Source organism: Epinephelus moara, chromosome 20, assembly GCF_006386435.1.
Source record: "Epinephelus moara isolate mb chromosome 20, YSFRI_EMoa_1.0, whole genome shotgun sequence".
Lineage (NCBI taxonomy): Eukaryota > Metazoa > Chordata > Actinopteri > Perciformes > Serranidae > Epinephelus > Epinephelus moara.
In genome coordinates, this window is record NC_065525.1 from 24740944 (window position 1) to 24764194 (window position 23251).

The 23251-nt window shown below is 40.8% G+C and overlaps 1 protein-coding gene across 1 annotated transcript in view; it reads right to left on the reverse strand.

Moving 5' to 3' along the window:
- Positions 1-262: 262 nt before the first annotated feature.
- slco3a1a (solute carrier organic anion transporter family member 3A1a) overlaps positions 263-23251 on the reverse strand; it is a 54342-nt gene continuing 31353 nt past the window's right edge. Inside the window, exons 3-10 of the mRNA XM_050073892.1 lie at positions 12025-12123; positions 11661-11933; positions 11053-11217; positions 10765-10963; positions 6065-6233; positions 5423-5595; positions 5255-5319; positions 263-2122 (exon numbers count right to left, since the gene is read on the reverse strand). Of these exons, the coding sequence (XP_049929849.1) occupies positions 1770-2122; positions 5255-5319; positions 5423-5595; positions 6065-6233; positions 10765-10963; positions 11053-11217; positions 11661-11933; positions 12025-12123 (1496 nt within the window). The 3' untranslated portion in view covers positions 263-1769. The remainder of the gene's footprint in view (positions 2123-5254; positions 5320-5422; positions 5596-6064; positions 6234-10764; positions 10964-11052; positions 11218-11660; positions 11934-12024; positions 12124-23251) is intronic.

Here is a 23251-nt window from a genome sequence, read left to right on the forward strand (position 1 = left end):
ACACAGACGTCTCTTTTTGGCTCTGCCTTCCCTATGCGCCTTCTTACTTTTCTATACCTTTGCTTTTTCCTACTTTTCTATCCATCTAACCCCCTCGGACCCCAAGACGTCGCCATTACTCCCACTCGTAGTCTCAAGTATGTGCATCAAGGGACTGTAACATCTAATCCTACCTAATCAAACTTTGTGCTAGACAGAGTACCCCTCTTTAAAATTAAAAAACAAAATCTTTAAAAATAATGAAAAACCACTTAAACTTGAATCTATTTTCTGAAAAATAATTTATTTCCAGAGTAAAATAAACAATATGTTGCCATACAAAAAGTGTAAGAAAAGGGACAATGTCAAAACTGTAAATGCAGAGAGATCAGTAGAGTAACAGGTCGTACAGTATGTGCCGAGTTGCGTTAAAGAGTTCTTCAAATACGTGTCCAGGAATAAATTCAGTGTTGTTCACTTTGACCTCGTACACACAGACTCCTGTAGCGTTTCTGTAACTTTTATCCCCAGATAATACAGGCCTAGTTTGTTTTTGTTTGCTCCAATATTGCATCATACTACTTTCATCGCTATGAATTGTCCCCAATCTTCTGTGACATCAGACACGCACACACATCTCAGACATTTAGATTATATATAATTTATACTGCTGTCCTTTTCAAATACAATCTAATAAACATTCTGGGCCTAATGAAACTAATATATTACTCCTCATCTCTTTGACTCGAATGTCCAAACACACAGAAATATTATATTCTTCTCTGCACTTCCGCTAGGTGCAAAAGTCAAAAGAAAATATAATTAACATTCTCATTTGAATAATCCCTTATTAAGACGCGTTAGGCTGAATAAACTCTGCGGATGTAAAAACAAACATGGAAAGAAACAAACTGCTATAATGAAAAAAACAAATCCTGCAGTCTGACACAAACTAGTCATCATAAACATGGATGCGTCAAATATGAATTGCACATTTGCACCTACAGTATGAGACAAGACCTCACAGTCTAGTCTAAACAGTATCAAAAACAAGTGCCTGTGATCCAGCAAGAGAACGAGAAACTGAACAGTGCATGATGACGTGAAAACACTACCTTGTTTCATGTTATTAGACTCCATTTTTCTGACAGATAAAACATCTAATAGGCCACTATGACGACCCACTCAGGGTGCTTCTGTTCTCTTTTTAAAAGAAACCTTCCTGCATTGAAACAAAATGCATGAACAGATGAGCTATTAGTTTGTAAACACTTGGCAACTTTTAAATATGAATAACTGAACAACCACCCAAACTTCTTTTTTTTTTGATATAATCATAACCATCTCCTTTATGAGGGAGTGACAGACAGAACACACGGTGCACTGACTGAAAGGAAGCTGTCATTTTTCACACACACCACTGGAATCATGACAGACCTAAAAACAATATGGCAACTCTAGTTGTATAATAGCATGTCCACTCACTAAAAAAAAAAATCAACTAGGACTGAGGCCAGACAGTACTGTAGTTGTCTTCTACCACCGAGTCAACACGGGAATTAACCGGCAACACTGGACGACACCTCGCTGATACGTAAACGACTAAAATGGACCCTTGAAAGTTTACCGAGGACGTGGAGCGCAGTGGAGAGTGGCATCTCTTGTGACCTGAATGGGCAGTTAAATAGATTGCCTTTATCAAAAAAAAAAAAAGGTTTCATTTTATCCTTTCGAGAAAAAGAAGAATAAAATATTCCTTTGTCCACATTGTCCTTTTCTTCTGTAACAAACTATAAAACTGACTCCATGTTTTCACAAAACTCGTGGTCCTCGAGGTTGTATATAAACTGTGTCCTGTCCACTAGTTTGGGGCCGTCCGATAGCGAGGGGTAAAACTCGGTCGGCGTCAGGAAGCCCTCGTGACTTTTGATGTACTTCTTGTAGTTCCTGCGTAAGCAATACCACGTGGTGGTGTAGAGGAGGAAGGCGACGCCCTTTAGGATGATGGCGAGGCTCACGTAGAGGTGCCTGTACGCTACGTTGTCGTACAGCAGGCAGGCACCCCTGTCACCGCAGTCTGAACTCCAGAAAAGGCAGGTGGAGTCGATCCCAGCACCGAAGATCAGAGGAGGGGGGATGAAACCTGGAAAACAGAAGCACTCAGTGAGCACACACTCAGTGCTAATTTCCAGGGCTGGTACCTGCGGTTATTCCCCAGGCTAGTTAACAACATGTCGGGCAGGAAATCCAAAGTGTGGGATCATTTTGAGAAGGTGAAGGACGAACCCAAGGTGATATGTAAACTCATCTTCATTGGTCGACTACAAACATGACGTATCATCTGAAACATGGAAGTAGCTACATGCCCATTAGCCCACAGCGTCATTAACAGGCGGCTCGCTCAGTGTGTGACGTGCACTTGTAGATAAAATATAGGCCTATATTAATGAAGGTTCATTAGTACGGTTTTGTATTTCTCTGTAATGTAGCACAGTGTTAACAATGTTACTGATACTACTTCAGGACTGAGGCTCTTGGATGAGAGCTGAAACATCCTCAAGCAACTCAAACAAGTCCAGTTGCATATGATATGGCACTTAAGATTAGCATGACCTGGATGACTTAGAATCTTGACAGTCATATTAGCTGTGTTATGAGAAGAAGATATACTTTATTAATCCCTAAGGGGAAATTCAATTTTCTTTCACTCTGTTGTCATATACACACAGGCCCAAAATACACACACATGCACAAACAGGACCTATACATGCATTAAATGGAGAGATGACACGTTTCCAGCTACCAGTCCACCCTCCATACTTGTTCAGTACAGAGACCTTGAGGCTGGCAACCCACCGGTTCTCAAGCCAGGTCCCTATGGACTGAGCTACTGCCTCCTCCATAATCATATAGATGTATGCATAAACTGATATATGAAATTTTTCCTACAATGTTGCTCTGACTTAAAAAAAAAAAAAAAAAAAAAAAAAAGTATGCAAAAACTGCAGCAAACTGTTCATTGGTAGGTCAGGTCGAGGTCACGTTCAAACTCAAAGCCCCTCCTACTGTGCTGCACAAGGCTTCACAGCAGCTGAGAGGCAAGAAACAGGAACTTTAAATTGGTCTTGAGGATCTGCAGTGTTTATTCCTGGACAAACTGTAACCTACACTGTACGTTTACCACCGCTTGACAGCTTTACCACTAATTTCCTCTCTGCTCCGATCACACAACTTCTTACACACACACACACACACACACACACACACACACACTGCGCTCAGTGGGGTAGGAGCAAGGAAAGACGAGACTCTCTGCATGTTCTGCAGCCTTAGTTCAGGTTGCTGCAACATCTCTCATGTCTTTACTTGCGAAACAAATAGTTTGTAAAAGTTCTGTCACAAAGTACATTTACTTAACTACTGTACTTAAGTGCAGTTTTGAGTATCTGTACTTTACTTGAGTATTTTTTTTTTTTTGGGAAACTTTGGTTATGCAGTGTTACTCTGGCTACAGCAGTAGATGGACATGAAGATTCCCCATGGTTGTACCACAAGCAGATTTTTAAATGAAGAATGATTTGTATCATTTTAAATGTTTGCTCTGTTTACCGTGCATCACAGCCTACAAGAATTTATCTTCCAACCTGGGAAGGCATGTCTAGGTATTTAAACATTTGCTTAATTCCAGATTAATATTTTAACTAATGCTGTCTGTGCTTGTACTAGTTTTTGTGCCATGTTTGGTCAAATAACTGTCTATGGATTTGCCCACGAAGCTGTCGTACACTAATATTTTTCACTTTAGCTGTGGTTTCACGTAGGACTCAGTGTTGTGTGCATGTGTTTGTGTGTGTATAACAATGCATTTAGATTTGTAAAAAATACTTTGAATAATTTTTTTTTTTTAAAGTGCTCCACTACTTAAACTCAAGTAATAATTTGACTCAGCAACTTTCACTTGTATTGGCGTAAAATTATATCATTACAATATAATTCATAGTTTTCCTGTTGTGTAGTTGTATTTTGTTTCTTTTTGCCTTGGATTTTTAATTATATATTTGTTTTACACTATGATGAAATGTTTGCTTGTGCGGACCCCAGGAGGAGTAGTTCATAGTACCCTTCATAGTGACTAAAGGGGATCCAAATAAATAAATAATTGACCAGAAGCATCTATACTTTGACTCAAGTAATAGAGTTGTGAACTCTGTCTACCATTGCCTATCTTTGCACATTTTTAAGTGCCTATTTGGAAATCCCGGAGCTCTCTTAGTGGGTATATGGTGTATACCTGCATATGGTGTAGACTACACCCCTGGTTTTGATGATAAAATCGGCACTACTCTCAAGTGCGTGCGTGTGGTTAATTTGACACTACAGACAGCAACAGGTTAACTTAGTCTGCATGAAAACTGGAAACAGGGGGAAACAGTGACCCTTGTTTTATCTCAAAGTAAATCTTCTCATCAAACTCTCAGAAAGATGACACATTCTTCTCTGAATCTTGAACAATTCCTCTCATAAACACAAAAGTAACTTGGGGGAAAAAAAGCAATAGATTCAAACTCTCTGTCCCAGGACTAACACTCAACACGAAGAAGTTGAAGTCAATGATATGTCGGATCATATTATATTTAACACAAATATTAAATAACCTTTTTTTTTAATGATTTGGGAAATAAATTCCTTCCCTAAACACTTCTCAAACACACAGAGATAATTCAAAATAAAATAATTTGATATCTCTGTAATGACAGTGAAAGTAGACCTGTGTGCCTCTGCCTAACTCGATTCAGATTTTCTTAATTCTATTACTCCTCCCACCTGCTGAATGTGCATTTGTTTTCCCAGAGACATCACCTCCAAAGCTGTATGCTTGATCTGATTTGCCTCTATGTGGAAATACATAAAACAAACAAGGCATCTGAGGTCGATCGAGGCCTGCGCTGACAGGAGTGACGAGCAGGGTTGGAATTTAGCACCAGCCACCAGCCGAATGCTGGTAAAATATGCAGGTGGCTGCTAGATTTGCTTCATTCACCAGCCAAGAAAAAAAAACACTTATCTGTTCCGTGACTGGTAGATTTTGGAATCCAGCAGCCACAGTGACAGGTGGAGGAAGTTAATTTACAACCCTGAGTGTGTCCCAGTCACACAGAGCTCTGGTAAACCTTCACACACTTAAGGACACTGTGGTGAACGCTGCAAGTGTGAGTGAGTGTGAGATAGACCCGTGGCATCTAAAACTGAAGCGTCATCTGATAAAAGTTCTTACCGAGAAGTCGAAGCAGAAGAAACAACACTCCAAGTGCGTACGACTTCAGCTCAGGGCTGACGGTCCTTCAAGAGAAGCAGACAGAATAAATTACCGTGTGTTGTTTTGCAGGAGCAAGTACTTAAATTCTCCTCACAAACACTCATACGATTATATCCACAAACATACCTGATCAGGATGATAACGGAGGGTGTCTGGGCCATGGCGCCGACCAGGCTGCAGGCACAGATCACACACAGGAAGATGAGGAAAGCCTCCTGGCAGCCTGGCGTGGGACATTTACCCGGAACGGCTGTGGCGAATTCACTCTCAGAGGAAACACATGAACATCCCGTCAGGTTCTGTGAAGAGAGGAGGACGAGAAGCTGCATTTAAGACCCACTCAGAAAATAATGAGTAAATGAAATTACAGGGAAAAAGTGTTATAATTGGTGCACGGAAACTCTGGTATCAGCACAGTAGAATGATGTGATTTGCACTTTATATCTGCACTTTAAAAAAATGAAAGTACTGCCACAGCAGTCACAGAGATATTTTGTGCTGAGAGAAATTCTCTCTGCATGTGATTTGAATATAAAAGACACTAATCTGCAGTCGGCATCTGATCTGGTAACAACCACAGCAGCACTTGACTGCCCAGCTGACGACAGAACTGTGAAATACTGGGACTTTTTTATTACTTTAACTTTACAAGCGGTTCAAAGAAACGTTTGCATCATCTGTAACTCAATTGCTGCTTTTTTTCCCCCTCTGAGGCACAATCACATGATAACTGTCACTGATTGCCGTCACAAGACTCCGGGTAAAGACCTGGGAGATGCTCGACGTGGTCCGAGAGCTTCCTGACCCGGTGCAGCCGGCCAAGCAGGCGGAGAGGTAGGTGACGCCGTTGGAGCCGCACACAGGGCTGATGGAGGAGGTGAAGCAGTTGCAGTGACTGATGCACTGAGCTTCTGGTTTCTCGCCCACCCGCAGAGTCCTGAACAGAGACACACACAGAGAGAAACCTAAGCATCCTTTCCCACTGCAGGTACCAACTATATCTGCGTGTGGCACAAACAAAATCGAAGACGGAGTGATACTTTGGTCCACTTTTAACATCTCCATGGAAACTGCACTGCACAACTAACCTGCTCCGGAGCAGGCTGGGTTCAGGCTACCAAATAGAAAAGTATAAAGCCTTAAAGTCTGTATTTCTGCAGGTCCTCCACACAGACAGAAACACTGCTTTCATATTGAAATAAGAGGAAATAAAGGCGATGCTACGGCTTGATATCAAACCTTAATACTTTTACAAAATGCTTCTGTATCAAGGATCAAAACAAGTCAAGTATGTTTTTACTGGGCAGCCATCTGACAGAGATACCTCGGAGTGCGCATGGGAGGATATGAAAGTTTCATGCCATGATTATCCTGATTCACAATATCATCCTTATAATCATCAACACATGCTTAAAACTTTTGATACGGCACTGAAACATACTGGAATCACTGTAGGATACAATCTTAAAAAGCAAGGCTTTTATTTGAAATGACGTCATATCTTTTGATGTGAAATCTGCCAAAGCTGCATAAAGATCTTTTTGTGTTTTCTTTTACTGTTGGTTGCCCAGCAGTCTCTTTGGGTGCAGCTGGACACGATATTCATGATTATCCCAATAATGGAAATTCACTAGAGGTCAACTCATAGTGGATAGCTGCTTAATTGTCCAATTAATCATCGCTCGAGCATTACAGCGCTGGACCCACAGTTGCGGTCTAGCCAAAAACTTTATGTAAATACAAGTTAAAAAGAAGAACAGTACACTAAACACACACTGGAAGAAGCTGCTTTCTCTGGAGCTGTACCCACTGATCATTTAACACACTCCTGCCCTCTTCAGCTTCAGTTGGGGCGTGACTAGTGGAGGTCATCGGCCACTAACAGAGCCAGGTTTCACACATAACCAGGGGTAATCAATCACTCTGTCACAACATTTGGGGGCCCTCCATGTGTTATCTAGAGAGGACAGACTTAACCCACATGTTGGAAGAACCTGGGAATATGCTATAAGTGAGCCTCTGCAACGTCCACATCTGTCAAAGTTTTTTTTCTATTTAATTGTTGTCAAAATGTGTACATTAATATAACATGTACTTAAACTGAAGTGTATTGTGTTGCACTAACACGATCCTCAACCTGTAATTCATGATTTTCTTCCTTCTCTTATTTCTATTTATGTATTTATTTTCCTCTCTCATTTATTCATTTATTATTATTTTATTTTACATCCTGCCTTTAAATATTAGAGTTGCTGGCTCAGTGGACAGTTTTAAATGACGACTCAAAACATATGTTTTTAATTTTCATTTTTCATTTTATTTTATTTTATTTTTTATCTTTAAATTCGTATTTTTGGATGGGCGGTGGGTGGTTTATATGTGTGTAAAATACACATACTGGATGTGTGTATGTGTATGTCTTCAATAACGATACTGCTGAAAAAAACAAACAAAAAAAAAACGTCCAATCGGTGCTGATTAATCACCAAAACAAATAAATTGGTCGACTTCTAAAATTCACCACGATCAACTTATTGTGAGGATTGTTTAATCATGATCCCAGATAAAAACATATATCGTCCCCTCCCTTCCTTGGGCTCATGTAGACCTAACCTGGACACACGTCTACCTCGACAAAAATGCATAACGTTAAACCTGGATCCATGAAGGCCTCGTACTAACACAGTAGTATGGAGACATTTTCTTCCCTAATTGAGTGACTGAAAAATTAAAAGGAAATGTCAACAGCTTGATGGATCTATAACATCGTCTGATTCATCACTCGCCCTGTGATCTAATCCAAAGAAGACGGGGCACGCTGGCCTCGAGGGCTCCTGACATTTCCATGTAATATTAACACAAGTGGATTTGCTTGAACTCAGTAGTAACTGAGTGATAGTGTACGCATGTGTGTACAATGTGTCCTTTTAAAGATATTTACAGTGTAAAAATTAAATATTGTTGATTGATTGGACTTTCTTTCCCTCCTTCCTCCTACAGCTCAGGTCTACAGCTGTGATTAGACCTGCAACTAACAATTATTTTCATTAACTGATCAGTCCAAAACACCTTTCACTTCTTTAACTCTCCCTTTTCATTCGAGCAACCGTCCAAAACCCTAACATATCCAGTTTGCTATCACAGAGGAGAGAAAAATGTACATTTGGGAAACTGGAACCTGTGATATTTTTGAAACTGCATTAGGGTTTCTGGTATTGGCATCAGGTTTTCGAATGATTCCCAGCTCCAGACAAACACAGGCTAACAGTGACAGAACGTAATTCATTATGACTCATCAAAAGTGAATGAAATGTCCCGCTGCATAATAATATGGCTGTAAAACTCCTTCATGGGACTGCTGACCGATTCAGTGAAGTCTGTTGCATTTGTATTCCATCTGCGCGTCCACGTGGAACACGAGGCCACTTTCTGAATAGAAAACCTTTTTATAGACTCGATGAGATGACATGAAGTTGTTCTGAATAAAGACTAAGCCCACTGTGCCCCGATGACCGGCAGTGATATGAATTTTTATTCACGCATTTAGACCCTCTGCAGTTCACCTCCAATAAAGTCGTCTAACCTTGGCAGCAGTGTTTCTTTCCGCCGCTATAATGTTGTTTACTGCTCATGTTTATTTATTACAGTCACTGGGTCGTCATGATAGGACACAAACAATTAATTTCTCTCACAATCGACTGTGTTAAAGCTCATTGAAATTAGAGAGTGTACGATGATGTAACTACTTATTATTTCTCTGCTGACTCTAGCAGGGGGAGTTGGTTATGACACTGAACGTCCTCCTGAGGGTTGAGGCGTTTTAATCTTATCTTATCATACAACATTCTGTTCCTGATCTGCTGAAGTTGCACATGATTGGTTAGTTCTTACAAAACCAGCTTTGTCATGAAAGTTGACTCTTAGCTAAACTGGAAAATCTTGAACGAACAGAGGCCGTCATGAGACCAGTTATCCAGGAAGTTATTGAGACCAGATAAATTTAAGACAGTGTGACCATGCTGTACTCACTTTGACTACTTCCATCAGAGTAACACTGCTCTGACTCAGTGGTTCAAACTCTTTTTTTGGCTTAGAAGAAAACATGGTGAAGCAGCGTTTTGTTATCATGCAGCACAAACCTGGAATAACCTCCCAGACGATGTGAGACGAGCCCCGACTCTGGACACTTTTAAGTCAAAGTTAAAAAGATTACTTTTTACACTGCCTACTCCACCCTGTAATGACTGCAAACTTATTTTTAAACTGTTTTTAAATCATTATAAATAATCTTTTATCTTTGCACCTCTTGTCTGCACTTTTTCTGTTTTTAATTATCTATTTTTAATTATTTTTTAAAATTGCAAATCATTTAGTAATTAATGTTATTATTTATTAATTTAATTTTACATTTGTATCTTTTTTTTATCTTTACTCTTTTATTATTAATCTGTATCCTTTATTATGTTTTATATCTTATAGCTCTTTAAAGCCTTTTGAGTTGCCCTGGTGTATGAAATGTGCGATACAAATAAAGCTGCTTTGCCTTGTAAAAGCCTTAAAAAGAACGTTCACCCCAAATTCAAAAATACATGTTTTTCCCTTTACCTGTACTGCTTTTTATTAATTCAGATTGTGTTGGTGTGAGTTGCAGAGTGTTGGAGATATCGGCTGTAGAGATGTTTGCCTTCTCTCCAGTATATTGAAACTAGATCATCATTTGATACATGACAAAGACAAGCAACAAATTCTCACATTTAAGAGGCTGGAACCTCAAGGGAAGGCAGACATCTCTACGGCTGATACATCAAACACTCTGCAACTCACAGTAAGACAATCTGAATTAATAAACAGCACTACAGGTAAAAGGGAAAGTATCAGAATCAGAATCAGAATATTTTATTGATCCCTGAGGGGAAATCATGATTTGTTACAGTCACTCTGATGCAAAGCATAGAGAATACTAAGATATGAAATAAAGGTATTTAAATGTGAAGTAGTGAAGTAATAAAATGTGCATTATGCTACAGTGTTTAACACTAGTGCTTAAAATATTAAAATATTGAAAATAATATATAGAATTACTGTGCTGAGGCTGCGAGTGTGAAAATTTAAGTACAATATATACATTAATACAATAAAACAAGAATAAACATAAGAAATATGCACAATTAAGAGATAGCATGTATTGATTTTGGAGTGAACTGTCCCTTTAAAACAACGAAATGTCTACTTGCGGCTCCCCGTCATTGATTGTAAACTGTGTGTCTACAAGTTGTAACCAGTTTAATCAAGGTGTGATGTTTTCCTTGTTTTATTTGAATAATAAAACAAGTCCTGAATAAGTAATTTACCAAGTAGATAATACAGTAAATTACAAGAACAAAGAAAAACTTTTGTGTAGCAGAAACTCATTTTCCCCCGCTTTCCTCATCTCACAACGCCTCAAATTTATCCAGTATCTCTCTTACTCGTTGCCGTATTTGACCGTCACTCCTGCCACGGAACCGGTGTCGCAGCCCAGGAACAGGAAGGAAACGTAGCAGGCGGTGGAGATCAGGTTGACCAGCATGGCCATGCGGATGGCTCCCAGCGCCGACAAGTTCAGCTTCTTCACCAAGAGCCCGCCCATGAAGATCCCCAGACACGCACACGGGATGGCTGTCATACCTAAAACAAAAATGATCAAAACCTTTATAACAAAGCTGTAGACTGTATATACGTGTGTGTGGTCATGTGTGTTTGCTGTGAACACAGACCTAACAGCTGGTTTGCTGAGGTGGTGGTGAGGTTGAACTGCTGCTCCAGGTACTTCCCCAGAAAAGCTGCGAAGCCAGCGACGACCGCGATCTCCATACAGGCCGCCAGGATGATGCAGGTGAACACTGGGTTGGACAGGAGGTGCTTGGTCACCTTGGGGATCACTAAAGAGATAAAGAAGCATAGTCTTTAATATGATGTTGGTTAGCAGGACAGACAGGATTCTCTTATAGCCTTTGTCTTTGTCCTGGCGCTTGCTCTGATCTCATTTGATGACATTTGTTTAGCGATCAGTGTGTGTACATTAAGCTCTCTGTTATCAGAACATGTCTTTATTGTCTGTACCCAGCTTAAGTATCATTCGCAGCTCAGTATTTTACTTGTAACAGAGTATTTCTCATTGTGGTAGCTCTACTTGTTCTTATTCAAAGCAGCTAAATACTCATCTAAGTTGTTATCATTCCAGACCAAACTCACAATATAACTTTTAGTGTGTCTCATTTCCCAAATACAGAAAATAAATCACTTTATGTCAGGTGTTTTATATGAGTGTGTGTTTTGCCTGCATGACAACACTGCAGTGCTACGCTGGATGCTGCACACTCACCCCTGAGTTGCTGACAGCAGGTGGGGCTGTTGGCAGGCTCGTGGTTGCGCACAACCCCATTGCTGGGCTTTGGAGTCTCATAGTCTGCACTCAGAGAGGGAGGAAGCATAACCTGCTCGCTGTCGGCCTCCTCCTCTTTCTCCTTGGTCGGCAGCGACTGAGGGAAGCCAAACATGAAGAGAGCTGAGAAAAAGAGTAAGGCACCGCACAGGAGGAAGCCTGCCCACCAAGCCCCGATCCACCGCGGGTCGTCTGGAGTGATGCCCAGCCTATCTGCGGAGAGGCATGGCAGAGGTCAATAAAGCACACACACACACAGACAGAGGAGCATGTAAATGTAATGCAAACACAATATTTAACTCACTGGTGTCGATGAAGATAGCGTCCACATAGAACTTGGTGCAGAGGGAGCCAAGGATGAAGCCACAGGCAGGCCCAAACACCAGAGTAGAAAAGAGGATCCCTGCACAGAGACAAGGATCAGATTTACTGGTTTGTTTGGTCCAATTTTATTCACCTGACACTTTTTGGCAGACATTTATAGTGACAGAGACAAGCTGCAAAACAAGAAGGGAAGTTTCATTTAAAGAGCCATGAACATTGTACAGCTGAAATCATGAGAAGCTCTGTGTAATACTGTTAATGCCTTCTGAGTGACACAAGAAAACACCTCCCTCTGTATAAGAGACCCTTTGTGCCAGGTGCAGTCAGTGTACCCATGCCAGGAGAAGAGATCATGAAGTTGTATCCAGTGTTGGGGAATAACTAGTTACAAGTTACTGAGAGAAAACATGTAATTAAATTAAAGTTAACGAACAAAATAGTGGTTATTACAAAAGGGGTTACATCCAAATATTTTGTTTTTGGTAAAAAAAAAAAAAAAAAAAACATATATATTTTGTTGCTTTGCAACTTTTTGCCACACAGGTTCAGGTCAGCAAAAACGTTGGAACAAATCTGAGTGCAACATTTATCAGGGTGTCTACAGGTACGGGATATTTAATGCTTTTTAAGACATTTTAAGATCATTTTTAACCAGATTTAGGACAGATTTTTGGACAAATCATTTTTTGTTATTCAAGAATTGCAGATAAGTATAAAGATAAGTATGTATGTGGTCCCGTGCAGATGTACATTTCATGTAGGCGTATCGTTATAGATGTGCATATAGGTAAGTACAAATGTAAAGTAACAAGACAGTATTAGGTTGAGTCTTAGGTTTAAAGATTTGTAACATCAGAAATGTTGACATTTATGCGCAAGAGCTTGACTCATTTTGACAAAAGGAAATTAAAAGACACATAATTAAATTAGATAAAAATGTTTCTTGCAATTAAAATCTCAAAACTTCAACTTTAATACCATTTAATGATTTTTAAGGCCTAAAATTTATTTAAAAAATTACGGACCGGCAGACACTGTGTTTGTGCACCTATGATTTTCTAGGACTTCTCAGCTTTATTGCCCAGTTTAAAACATTTTTAGAAAAGTAATCAAATGTAATAAGTTACATTTCTTTGATGTAGTAATTAAAATACTTACGTTACATTTTTAATAGCATAACTAGTAATCTGTAATAGGGGTGTGCCACAACATCTTGTTCACAATACTGGTATAATTTTTAACATCATATGAAAAACTCATACTGTGATACTCGCAATATTTTGACTTGTTGACAAACTGACACCATACTGTTACCTACGGCAGCAACGGGCAAGGCTGAAAGCGAAAGTATTACTGACTCTGCGGTGGCTGCAAAAAGAGGAGCAGCTTCAGTAATGTGCAATAAACTGTGGCGTCCTGAATGTTTTATGAACAGCCCCGGACTCTTTCAGCGAGTTACTGCTCAGAGGGAACTCATTCAGCGGCTCCTCTGGCAGCAGCACAGCATCTCTCCCTCTCCTCTCTTGCAGTGCGCACGGGAGTCGGTGTTGTCAAGTGATTTTGTCATAAACTTTTTTTTTTGCATTTCTGCTTTATTGATGGTTGTGGAGGGGTTGGGGGGGGGGGGCGTCATGCAGTAAGGACGCAGCCTTAGTGGTACACACAGTGAACACATTTTGATGCTTATTGTGTTTATTACTTGTAATGTCTTTATTGTCTTTACTGGGGAGACAAAGACACACATTATCCGTTACAATAAAGTTTTATTTTATTTAAAAAACATATTAAAAGCCCAGTGTGGCATGCAACAGCATCAGTGAATTTGTGAATGACTTAAAACAAATAAGCAATAAACATAACATAATAACATATTCAATCTAAATTCTAAGAGAGCCAATTTGATGATTTTGCTTCATTTCAGTTCCACTTTTATGTTTGGGAGGTACCGTGTGAAGCACGACAGCAAACAGGGAAACATTTTGGCCGTCATGAAAGATCAAATCAGCCAGTTAAAAACCACAAGGCAAGTGCAGCGGCAACACACACACAGTGACTGTACTCGTTATGATCACATGACTCAGCCCTCTCGCCCTCGCTGGGTAATGCACAGAACAAATACACACTGTGAGGACGACACCTGACAACAGAAACCAGTTGTTCCGTCCCAATCTGCTCTGGCGGGCAGCTGGAGATAAAAATGTGGAGCTTGATCCAAAAATCCTCATTAGAGCGCTGTCAGCAGGGTGAGAGTCTGCCGCTGTGACTCAGACTCCAGGCAGATAATGAAGACTCAAAGCTCAATTTGGGAGACAAATTTCTCCCTGACTGTATGTCCTGTGATCTGTGGTATTATTAGACCGCACTGTTGGACTCTATCAGGCACACAGGCGACAAACCGCATCTTGTTCTCAGTTTGCGACTCGCAAATATGCTGCAAACCATCAAATTAAGCAAAATCATCTCTGCTACCCCACTTCCTCCTCCTCCTGCCCTGCAGCATTAAAAACATCCCCTTTCTTTTACAGGCTGCAGGTTGGCCTGAACATTGCTGCTATCAGCACGGAGCCTCCAGTAAGATGCTGTCCGAATGCCAGGAGCAGCCACTTAATGAACAAGCGTGGAAACTGTGACTAAGCTCTGTACGTCTCTGCCTGTGCTGGGAGTGAATGCACACTCTGCTTCCCCGCCTTGACCACCCACATAGGAAGGGAGTCAACACATTCACATAATTGTAGCCTCATTCACATCATAGTTTATTCTTCATGGAGAGGAAATGGCTCGCAGATTCGTTAGGTGCGGCTCCCTACCTTTAACATCATGTAAACATGCTCGTTTAGACAAAGCGAGGAGTGACACAAAGGAGAAGGGGCTTGTTGGGCTGGGAACATTCTGTTTTGTTTTGGTTTTTTTTCACAACTATACAACTGAAACATCTTTGCGGTTGACAGTCAGACCAGCACGGAAATGAACAGAGATACAGATGTGAGTCCATGAGGTGCCAGAGCGTGACAGGTTCCTACCTCTTCCTTCAGCAAGCATCTGAGGTTTTGATGTGAAAAGAAATTTCATGTCCTCTGCTCAATGCAAGACTGAAATCTAAGTTTTAAACAATTAAGCTCAAACAGCCACCTCAATATTCAGACAGCGAGCGGGATTCACACCCACAAACACACAGGAAAGAGCTGCTGTGGCACATCAGGGAGTGTTTACTACACACCAATGAAACTGTGCAGTTTAACAGCACTTTCATGAGGGAGGGCTGCAGTCGCTACGTGACTAGCGAGTTTGCCTGTGGTGCTGCAAATGAGGCCTGTGTGCACCCTCTGTTTCGAGTGTTTCCTTAGAAACCGAGTGTTGTCTTCTCACAGCAACAACATCACAATTGCTTTCACCACAGGAAACATCAAAGAGGAAATTCTGTTAGTGAAATCACCTTGCAGGAGACGATGGGCTCAGCTAGCCCACGAGTCCGCGACCGCTGAGAGGATAAATGTTTCCATTGAGATCCGCGCCTACCCCCGGATGCTTTCAGAGACACTGTCTCCTTGATGATAACATTGTGGCACAGCGCGAGCCTCGCATGTGGAAGAGATCACTAATCTACGAGGGACCATGCCTTCTTATCAATCTGCTGCTTCTGCACAAGAAACACGGCGAACGCAATTTTGAAGTTGGTGATAATCTTCACATGAAAGATTAACTGAAAATATTTCTGATAGGAGGGTTTTTTTTTTCTTAAGGTCAAAGCCAGCAGAGGAAAAGCATGCAGCAAGTTGAGTCTCCCACAATGGGATTAGGCTGGCACGAACATGAACCGGGTCTTGTAGTCAAAACATAAGCAAAGTATTAAGTCCAGAGTTCCCCTCATTTTCTCCCTCCAATAACCGGCGTCTAATCTGCTCAATGTGAGGTGCTCCTGATAAAAACTTTCTTTGTGCCTCTCTAGGAGCCGTTATATTGAAACGTGTTAAATAATAAACTGTCTGTTAAATTCTCCAGTTTGACTTAAAGGAATAGTTCAACATTTTGGGAAATGCTTGTGTGAATTTTTTTGTCCTTTGATATACATTTTTGGATCTTCTGAAAATATTGAGGTGACATGAACGTTTTCTCAAATTTAATGGAATCATATTGAGTATTTTTCTAATGTTATCGTCCAACTATTGACATCTATGTTTTACAGCGTGCAGGAGCTCTTCTCTTTGTCCTAAGGAAATATTTATTTATTTTATTTATTTATTTATTTGAAAATTGGTTGAATTGCCTTTAGCTTTTATGCTCCAAGCTGCTGGAACATCCCACACCATCCATCGGCCTTAAAAACTAAACTGAATACATTCCTTTTTTAGCCACCTTTTAGTAGTCTGGATGAGTTAATTATTATATTATCTTATTGGGTGCTGGGTGGCCTGCTGACCATTTTTTAATTCACAGTGAAAATAAATGGATTCACGCTGGGTATTTTTTTGTACTTTGAAGGTAAATAGCGTGCCAAAGGGCATAAAAATAGAGATAGTTTATTTTGAAAAATGCCAGGGGGGAGTCACCTGGACCACCGTGGCGTGGTCTAAGTGACTCTCCCTTGGCATCTTAGGAACGTGTACACCTAAACTGCGCGGGGTGCTGCAACTGAGCAAAGATGAGTGATGACAACAAACACTGAAAGGTTGAAAACAGGAAAGCAATTTATCATATATACTGTTAAAAATCATTACTGTTAGTTTATGAACTGGCCCCTGGCCTCCTGCCATTTTGCAAAAGTGGCCCCAGGACAAAGTAAGTTGAGTATCCCTGCTTTACACCTGTGGTTCCCAGCTGGTGGGCTGCAGGTCCATTCAGAATGGACCGCAAGGGACTCACCAACGTGTCAAATTTGAAAAAAAAAACACACTTTATTATTAAGTTCAGTGAATCTTTAGCACAGAGCTTTTATTTTGAAGTGAGGTTTCCTGCTGTAGAGTGAGTGACTAACTCACACCAACAGCAAACTAGCTCGACAACATGGCCAAACACAAGTATGATGCCGATTATATTAAACTGTGTGGACCTTGAACTAAAGACTAAGGAGGAATCTGGACCCTGTGGCTGGACCAGTTGGGAACCACTGCTTTACACTATCCACATCATGTTTGAGACAGCAGCTTCCAAGGTAGCCTACATGTTGTGCAACACATTGTGTTTCCACTTGGAATAAAGGGTGAAATACAAATAATGTTTTTCTTGCTCACAAATGATTCCTTTCAGGGAAATTCTTCAGCGTACAGAGAGGAGCAGAGCAGAGGAGATAAACAGCATGTGACCATAAATTAGAGCTGATTTAATTATGAACGATTCACCTGGGCACAAACTGACAAGCTTGGTTATGTTATTAAAAATATCTATTGCCCATCCACCTCAGTGCTGCAGTTATTCTTTCTCCTTTTCTTATTTCAAATAGCCGACCCTTGCTCTCAGGTTGAAGATAAAAACACCATTGTGCCTGTACAAGCTGTAAAAGGACACATTCCATGTTTGTCACGACAGGATTAAACTGAAAAGAGAGAGAGAAAGAGAGAGAGAGAGAGAGAGAGAGAGAGGGAAAACAACCAAAACTGAAGTTAAGAACATTAAATCTCCATGAAGGACAATACACTACCGCAGCCATGGGTAATCTTTGTAACACACTACTTTTCTAAACTGCCTCGAAATCCCTTTTCCCTTCCAGCGCTCCTGTTACGAGATAAGTACAAAACAAACTAATTTGTTCATGTTGTAGTTCGCCTGAGCCTTTTAGTATCCTGTGAATTATACTCTCAGGGGAGCATGTCAGATGTAATTCAATAACAAAGCTCAGCTCTAGTGTTTTTGTCTCCCTCTAATTTGTTTAGAGGCCAATAGAAAAGGCTGGGAAAGCTACTATCCACGACGCTTGTCCTTTTCCGGATATTAATTAAGCCACTGATGCATCCCACATCCTGCGAACTACATTTGGAAAGCTGACTTCATGTAAGTGTTGAATATACAAATGCCCACGCATTGCCGTTAAAGAACACGGGGGGATTTTTTTGTGTCTTGTGCAAACTGTACATCAGACCATCTCACATGTGGAACTTGTGGTTGTAGTAAAAATGGGAGGTTTTTTGTGTCATGCTTGTCATCCTCACACTTGGACAGAATTTTCTCACAAATGTCTGACCACAAACAGGCATCTCAATCTTACTGACTTTAGAAATGGCTCATCAAAAAACACTGTGCAAAGCTTAAAGGGGCAGTTCAAACAAAATAAAAATATACACATAATATACCTCTTTGATTTAATTATATTTATATCCATTATTTTTCTTTTTTTTTGCCAAATCCATTTCATTGGTAAACTATGAAACAGTAAAAATCACCAAGACTGTAGGAGCTGCTGTAGGAACTACTTTCGTTCTACACCCACCGACGATATCACCGTGCAAAAGGAAGTGTGCATCTACTGCTGGCTCACCTAGCACCGCTAAGCTAGCTAACGTTTACATCTGGTGTTGTCACAACCATGACTAAACCATGACTAAAATCATGACCTGGTTACTCAAGATAATCCACAGACCTTGTTGTGAGCAGTTTCATGTAGGAACTATTTTCTCTCTACACCCACCAACAATATCATTGCACTGAAGGAAGTGTGCATCCACTGCTAGCTCAACCAGCCCCACTTAGCTAGCTAACGTTTATATCTTGTGCTGTCATGAGCATGAGCCTCTCGTCCATGACTAAAATCATGATCCAGTTACTCAAGATAATCCACAGACCTTGTTGTGAGCAGTTTCATGTAGAAACTATTTTCTTTCTACCAAGCTACACGTGCACATCACCAGGCAAAAGAAAGCGTGCATCTACTTCTAGCTCACCTAGCACCACTGAGCTAGCTAACGTTACAGCTAAGCCAAAGTGGATGCCATTAATGTTTACATTTTTTGCTGTCACAAGCCTCTCGTCCATGAGTAGATACACACTGCCCTCTGCATGGTGAAAAGCTCTTTACTCGCTAAGGTTTAATTGCACTTACAGTAACGAGCATAGTTGTCGTCAACTCAAGTACTTTTTGAGTTATTTTCACTTTGTTTCCACTGCAGTGTCTATGCTGTTGACTGACTATTCCATGTCGTATGGGTGTGTGTATGTGGAGGAGGTCAACCCTCACTTAGAGCACAATGTTAAAAAGTACCAATAAAAGAACCGATAACGTCAGAGCTTATCAATACCATGGTCTTTGATAATTTAGCCCTGGGGCTAGTTTACTACCGGATTTCAGTGCCCATCCGTTAAGGTCTGTGGATTATCTTGAGTAACCGGGTCATAATTTTAAGCAGGAACAAGAGCACAAGACGTAAATATTAGCTAGCTCAGTGGTGCTAAGTGAGCTAGCAGTAGATGCACACTTCCTTTTGCGCTGTGATATCGTTGGTGGGTGTAGAAAGAAAATAGTTCCTACATTAAACTGCTCACAACAAGGTCTATGGATTATCTTGAGTAACCGGGTCATGATTTCTGAAAAGAGACATTGCTGTTGAGTTTTTCAAATTATTATTATTATTTTCTGGTGCTCTGAGCACCACAAACCAAGTGCCATCTAGTTCCCTTACTTTCAAGAGAAGGTAGACATCTCTATGTCTGATACTTCCAACATTGGCAACTCACATCAAAACAATCTAGATTGATAAATAGCACTACAGGTAAGAGGAAAAAATATGTATTTTTCATTTTAGGGGCGAACTGTCCCTTTAAGCCATGATAGATGAGATGATAACTTTGACAGGAATCTGCCCCCTTTATAAAATCACTCCTGAGATTAATGTGGAGGTGAAACCCAGTGATGTAATGCCATTTGACACAGATATGAAGACCTCCACAGAGATAATGGGCATTTAAAAACCCCTGGTTCCAAAGTTCAGTTTCTTTAGACCATCCAAGCTGAGGGGTTGAGATTATAAACCAACACAGTGTAAGGTTAAACAGCAAAGCTCGTGGTAATCGAAATGTCAGAAGCATTACGCCTGCACCGTCCTCCGTTTATTTCGTGCTCTCACTGTACAAAGGGAATTCCTTCTCCTCCTCCATTAATCCTGCACAAGTTGGCTCAGTAATCCCCTGAGCTCTATAAGAGCAGAGGGACAGTGCGATGTTGGAGGCTAAACAACAGCTTGTGCCACTTTCACAAGGGGCCAGACTGAAACTGAGAGCGAGCTAAATGATCACTAAAGATAAGCGCCAGTTTCTCAGCTCTCCGTCTCTGGGGCCTGAACATCTGTTTACGTTGGAGGGTCAACTGAGAGCAGGAACAAAAATGGTCTTTGGATGGAAGAAGTGCATAAAGCGAACACACTATTTCAAGGTTGCATTTAGAGTGACTATAAACATTTAAGACCGCACGATTTAAAGAGCTTTCAAACAAAGGCCCCGTCTTCCTCCTCTGCCGAACATCAGGTCATAACATCCTCAGTGTAGAGGCATAAGGACATTTTCAAGATTGAAGAGACTCGGGAGGAGCACTCAAACAGGCCAGAGATGTCAGGCTGAGCGCAGGCCATTTCCTGCATGTCCTCTGAAGTGAGGTGGCATCACTCACACTGACAGTTACACAAAAGATTGAGACACACCTCAAATTTACACCCCACACCTAACAACCATCCGTCCTTCTTCCTGACAACGTTTCCTCTCCTCTCATCAACTGCACAGACACATGCAGCTGTTTCCAGCTTTGCACGATAACGGCTACATGGTTTTTGGACTGGGTTTAAAAAGTTAGAGGCTGTTACAACTTCTTATCTGAGGGGTTGAAGCCATTCTGTTGTGATAAATGTTGAAATGAGAATCTAGTTCTTATAATACATCCTTGGTTTTTAGCTGGTTGTTGTTAGCTAGCATGTTGTTAGCATTCTTATAGAGACAAAAGGACATGCTTTGTTGCTTAGGAGCAGTAGCTGAGGAAGAAGCTCCTATTCAATGGCTGCACACCAGTATTGTTCGATATTCGCCTTATTGACTGCCACGGCATATCGGCATCTGAACACAGATCTTCCTCAGGACGCTGTCAGGACAAAAGGACACAGTAAACTCACCATTGTGGCATCAGGAAAAACGCCCCCTACTGTTTCCCTGATAATGTTACACTGTAAACAACACATTTGCGTTGACATTGTTGAGGATTTTCAATTGAATCTAATTCAGCATTTTTTAATGTTTCCATGAATGTGAGATGATGTCACCAATATGCAAATGAGCATATAATGTCATCTCGAAGCTTTTAGCTAGTGCTAGCTACTTTTTTTGACAAGAGCTGCAACACTGGCCGGTGATAGCAACATGCTAGTTAGCTTAACATGCTAGCTGGTGATGTGAGATACAGACGAGAGTATACTGTAGCTACTTTAGAGGGCTGTGTTGAGTGAGTGCATATTTTACCACATGTATTGATAACTAGTTCCACTTTAATCCCACCTTTCTTAGTTCCTTAAATGCATCAGCCTCATTCATACCCTACCACTTAAGCCAGGCTACTGACCAAGGCAGTAAATATGCACGGAGTCTGCATGTGCAGGCGTCCAGGATTTACAATGTCCACATGCAATCAGAGTGATTGGTGGTCGTGAACTTGTCAATCAGAGCTCTGTTGTGTAAGGGGAAGGGCACAGTTAAGTTATCAGCATTGGTGTTACATGTAAGGCTGCAGGTAACCTTTTTCATGTAAAAATGACTTTTTTTAAAGCATTTAAGCTGTTGTATTGACAACAAAAAGTGGTAGCGTCATTTTTTTTAACATAACACGAGCACATCACCTGACTAAACTAGAACTTAGGGATGCACCGAATATTGGGTAACCGAATATATTCGGCCGAATATTGCAAAAAAACACACATTCGGTATTCGGTGGAATAATTTAAAAGCAAGGCTAAATAATAGCGGCGTGTTTTGATAACGCAATCAAACAGCGTGCCGTGATGGGCCGAGTAAAATATCGGCAGTGTAGTGATCCGCCCGTCACCACACTCGCATTTGCGACTAAAAATAGTTTTGAGCGAGCAAAATAGGCTTAAATGATTCAGCACGCTGTGCGAGCAGCCTCCAGATTTCAACCAGCAGCAGAAACGAAAGGCGAATCCCACCGATTGTGGGTTGAACGGGGGTCACAGACACAGACAGTAATGTATTCCTGTCAAATACGGCGGCCATAGGCTTACCGGCGACGGAGAAGTCAGCTCCAATAATATCCTCTTCTTGGCGTGTGGACTGCCCAGAAGTACCTGAACAGCCGAGCCAGCCGAACACAGGTATGTGACGTGTCAGAGGAGAAACGAGCCGTTCACGGCCCACAAACCTCACCGCACTTTGGTTGATTCTTATTTTATTTATTTATTTTATTTTGATCCTCCCTATGTTCATCACTCATTGATGCTGTTTTTGAAGTATGAATAAGTCAATAAGTAATTTATTCCATTGAAATATCACTGATGAAAAACTAAACAACGATATTCGGTATTCTGTACTTGGTATTCGGCCAAGCGTTTAATATTATTCGGCTTCGGCCACAAATTTTCATTTTGGTGCATCCCTACTAGAACTAGAACATATGAATGAATTTTTCATCTCTAAAAAAAAAAAAAGTATGTGCTGTGCAGCTGTGTGTGGGTGTGTAGTTGAACACTTTGGTCTGTGGGTTTATTTTAAAGGTCAATACTTTTTATGTATTACCTGTTTACCAGCATGTGTCCCATTTCCCATGACTCACAACCTGCTGCCATGAAAAAGTGCATTTAGATATCAGGTCATTCATAAATAAGATGCCACTCAAATAACTGCCCACTTTATCTGCTTATAACAAAGTGAAACTCTGCACCTGCGTGACGTTATCATCAGCTATGATCATAGTGATCAGTTTATCTAATTCAGTTCTTTAACAATAAATACCAAGGAACTGATTGTACAGTCTGTGTAAAGTTTTGTCTACTCAAATGTCTTTTTTATTTTACTTTTTTCCGCTGTCACATCTGATCTCAATCTCAAAGTCATTTGTCTTCAGGCACTCTGACAGGAACTGATGAAACTCTTATCTTCCATTTCTCAAACAATATCTAACTGAAGAGCCACTTCCTCCTTTCCTCGCTATCTTTGGACGACAGTACTGACACCCTAATCCTGCAGACTCACCGTGACTCCCTGATGATGTGAACCTGTGAACAACAGGC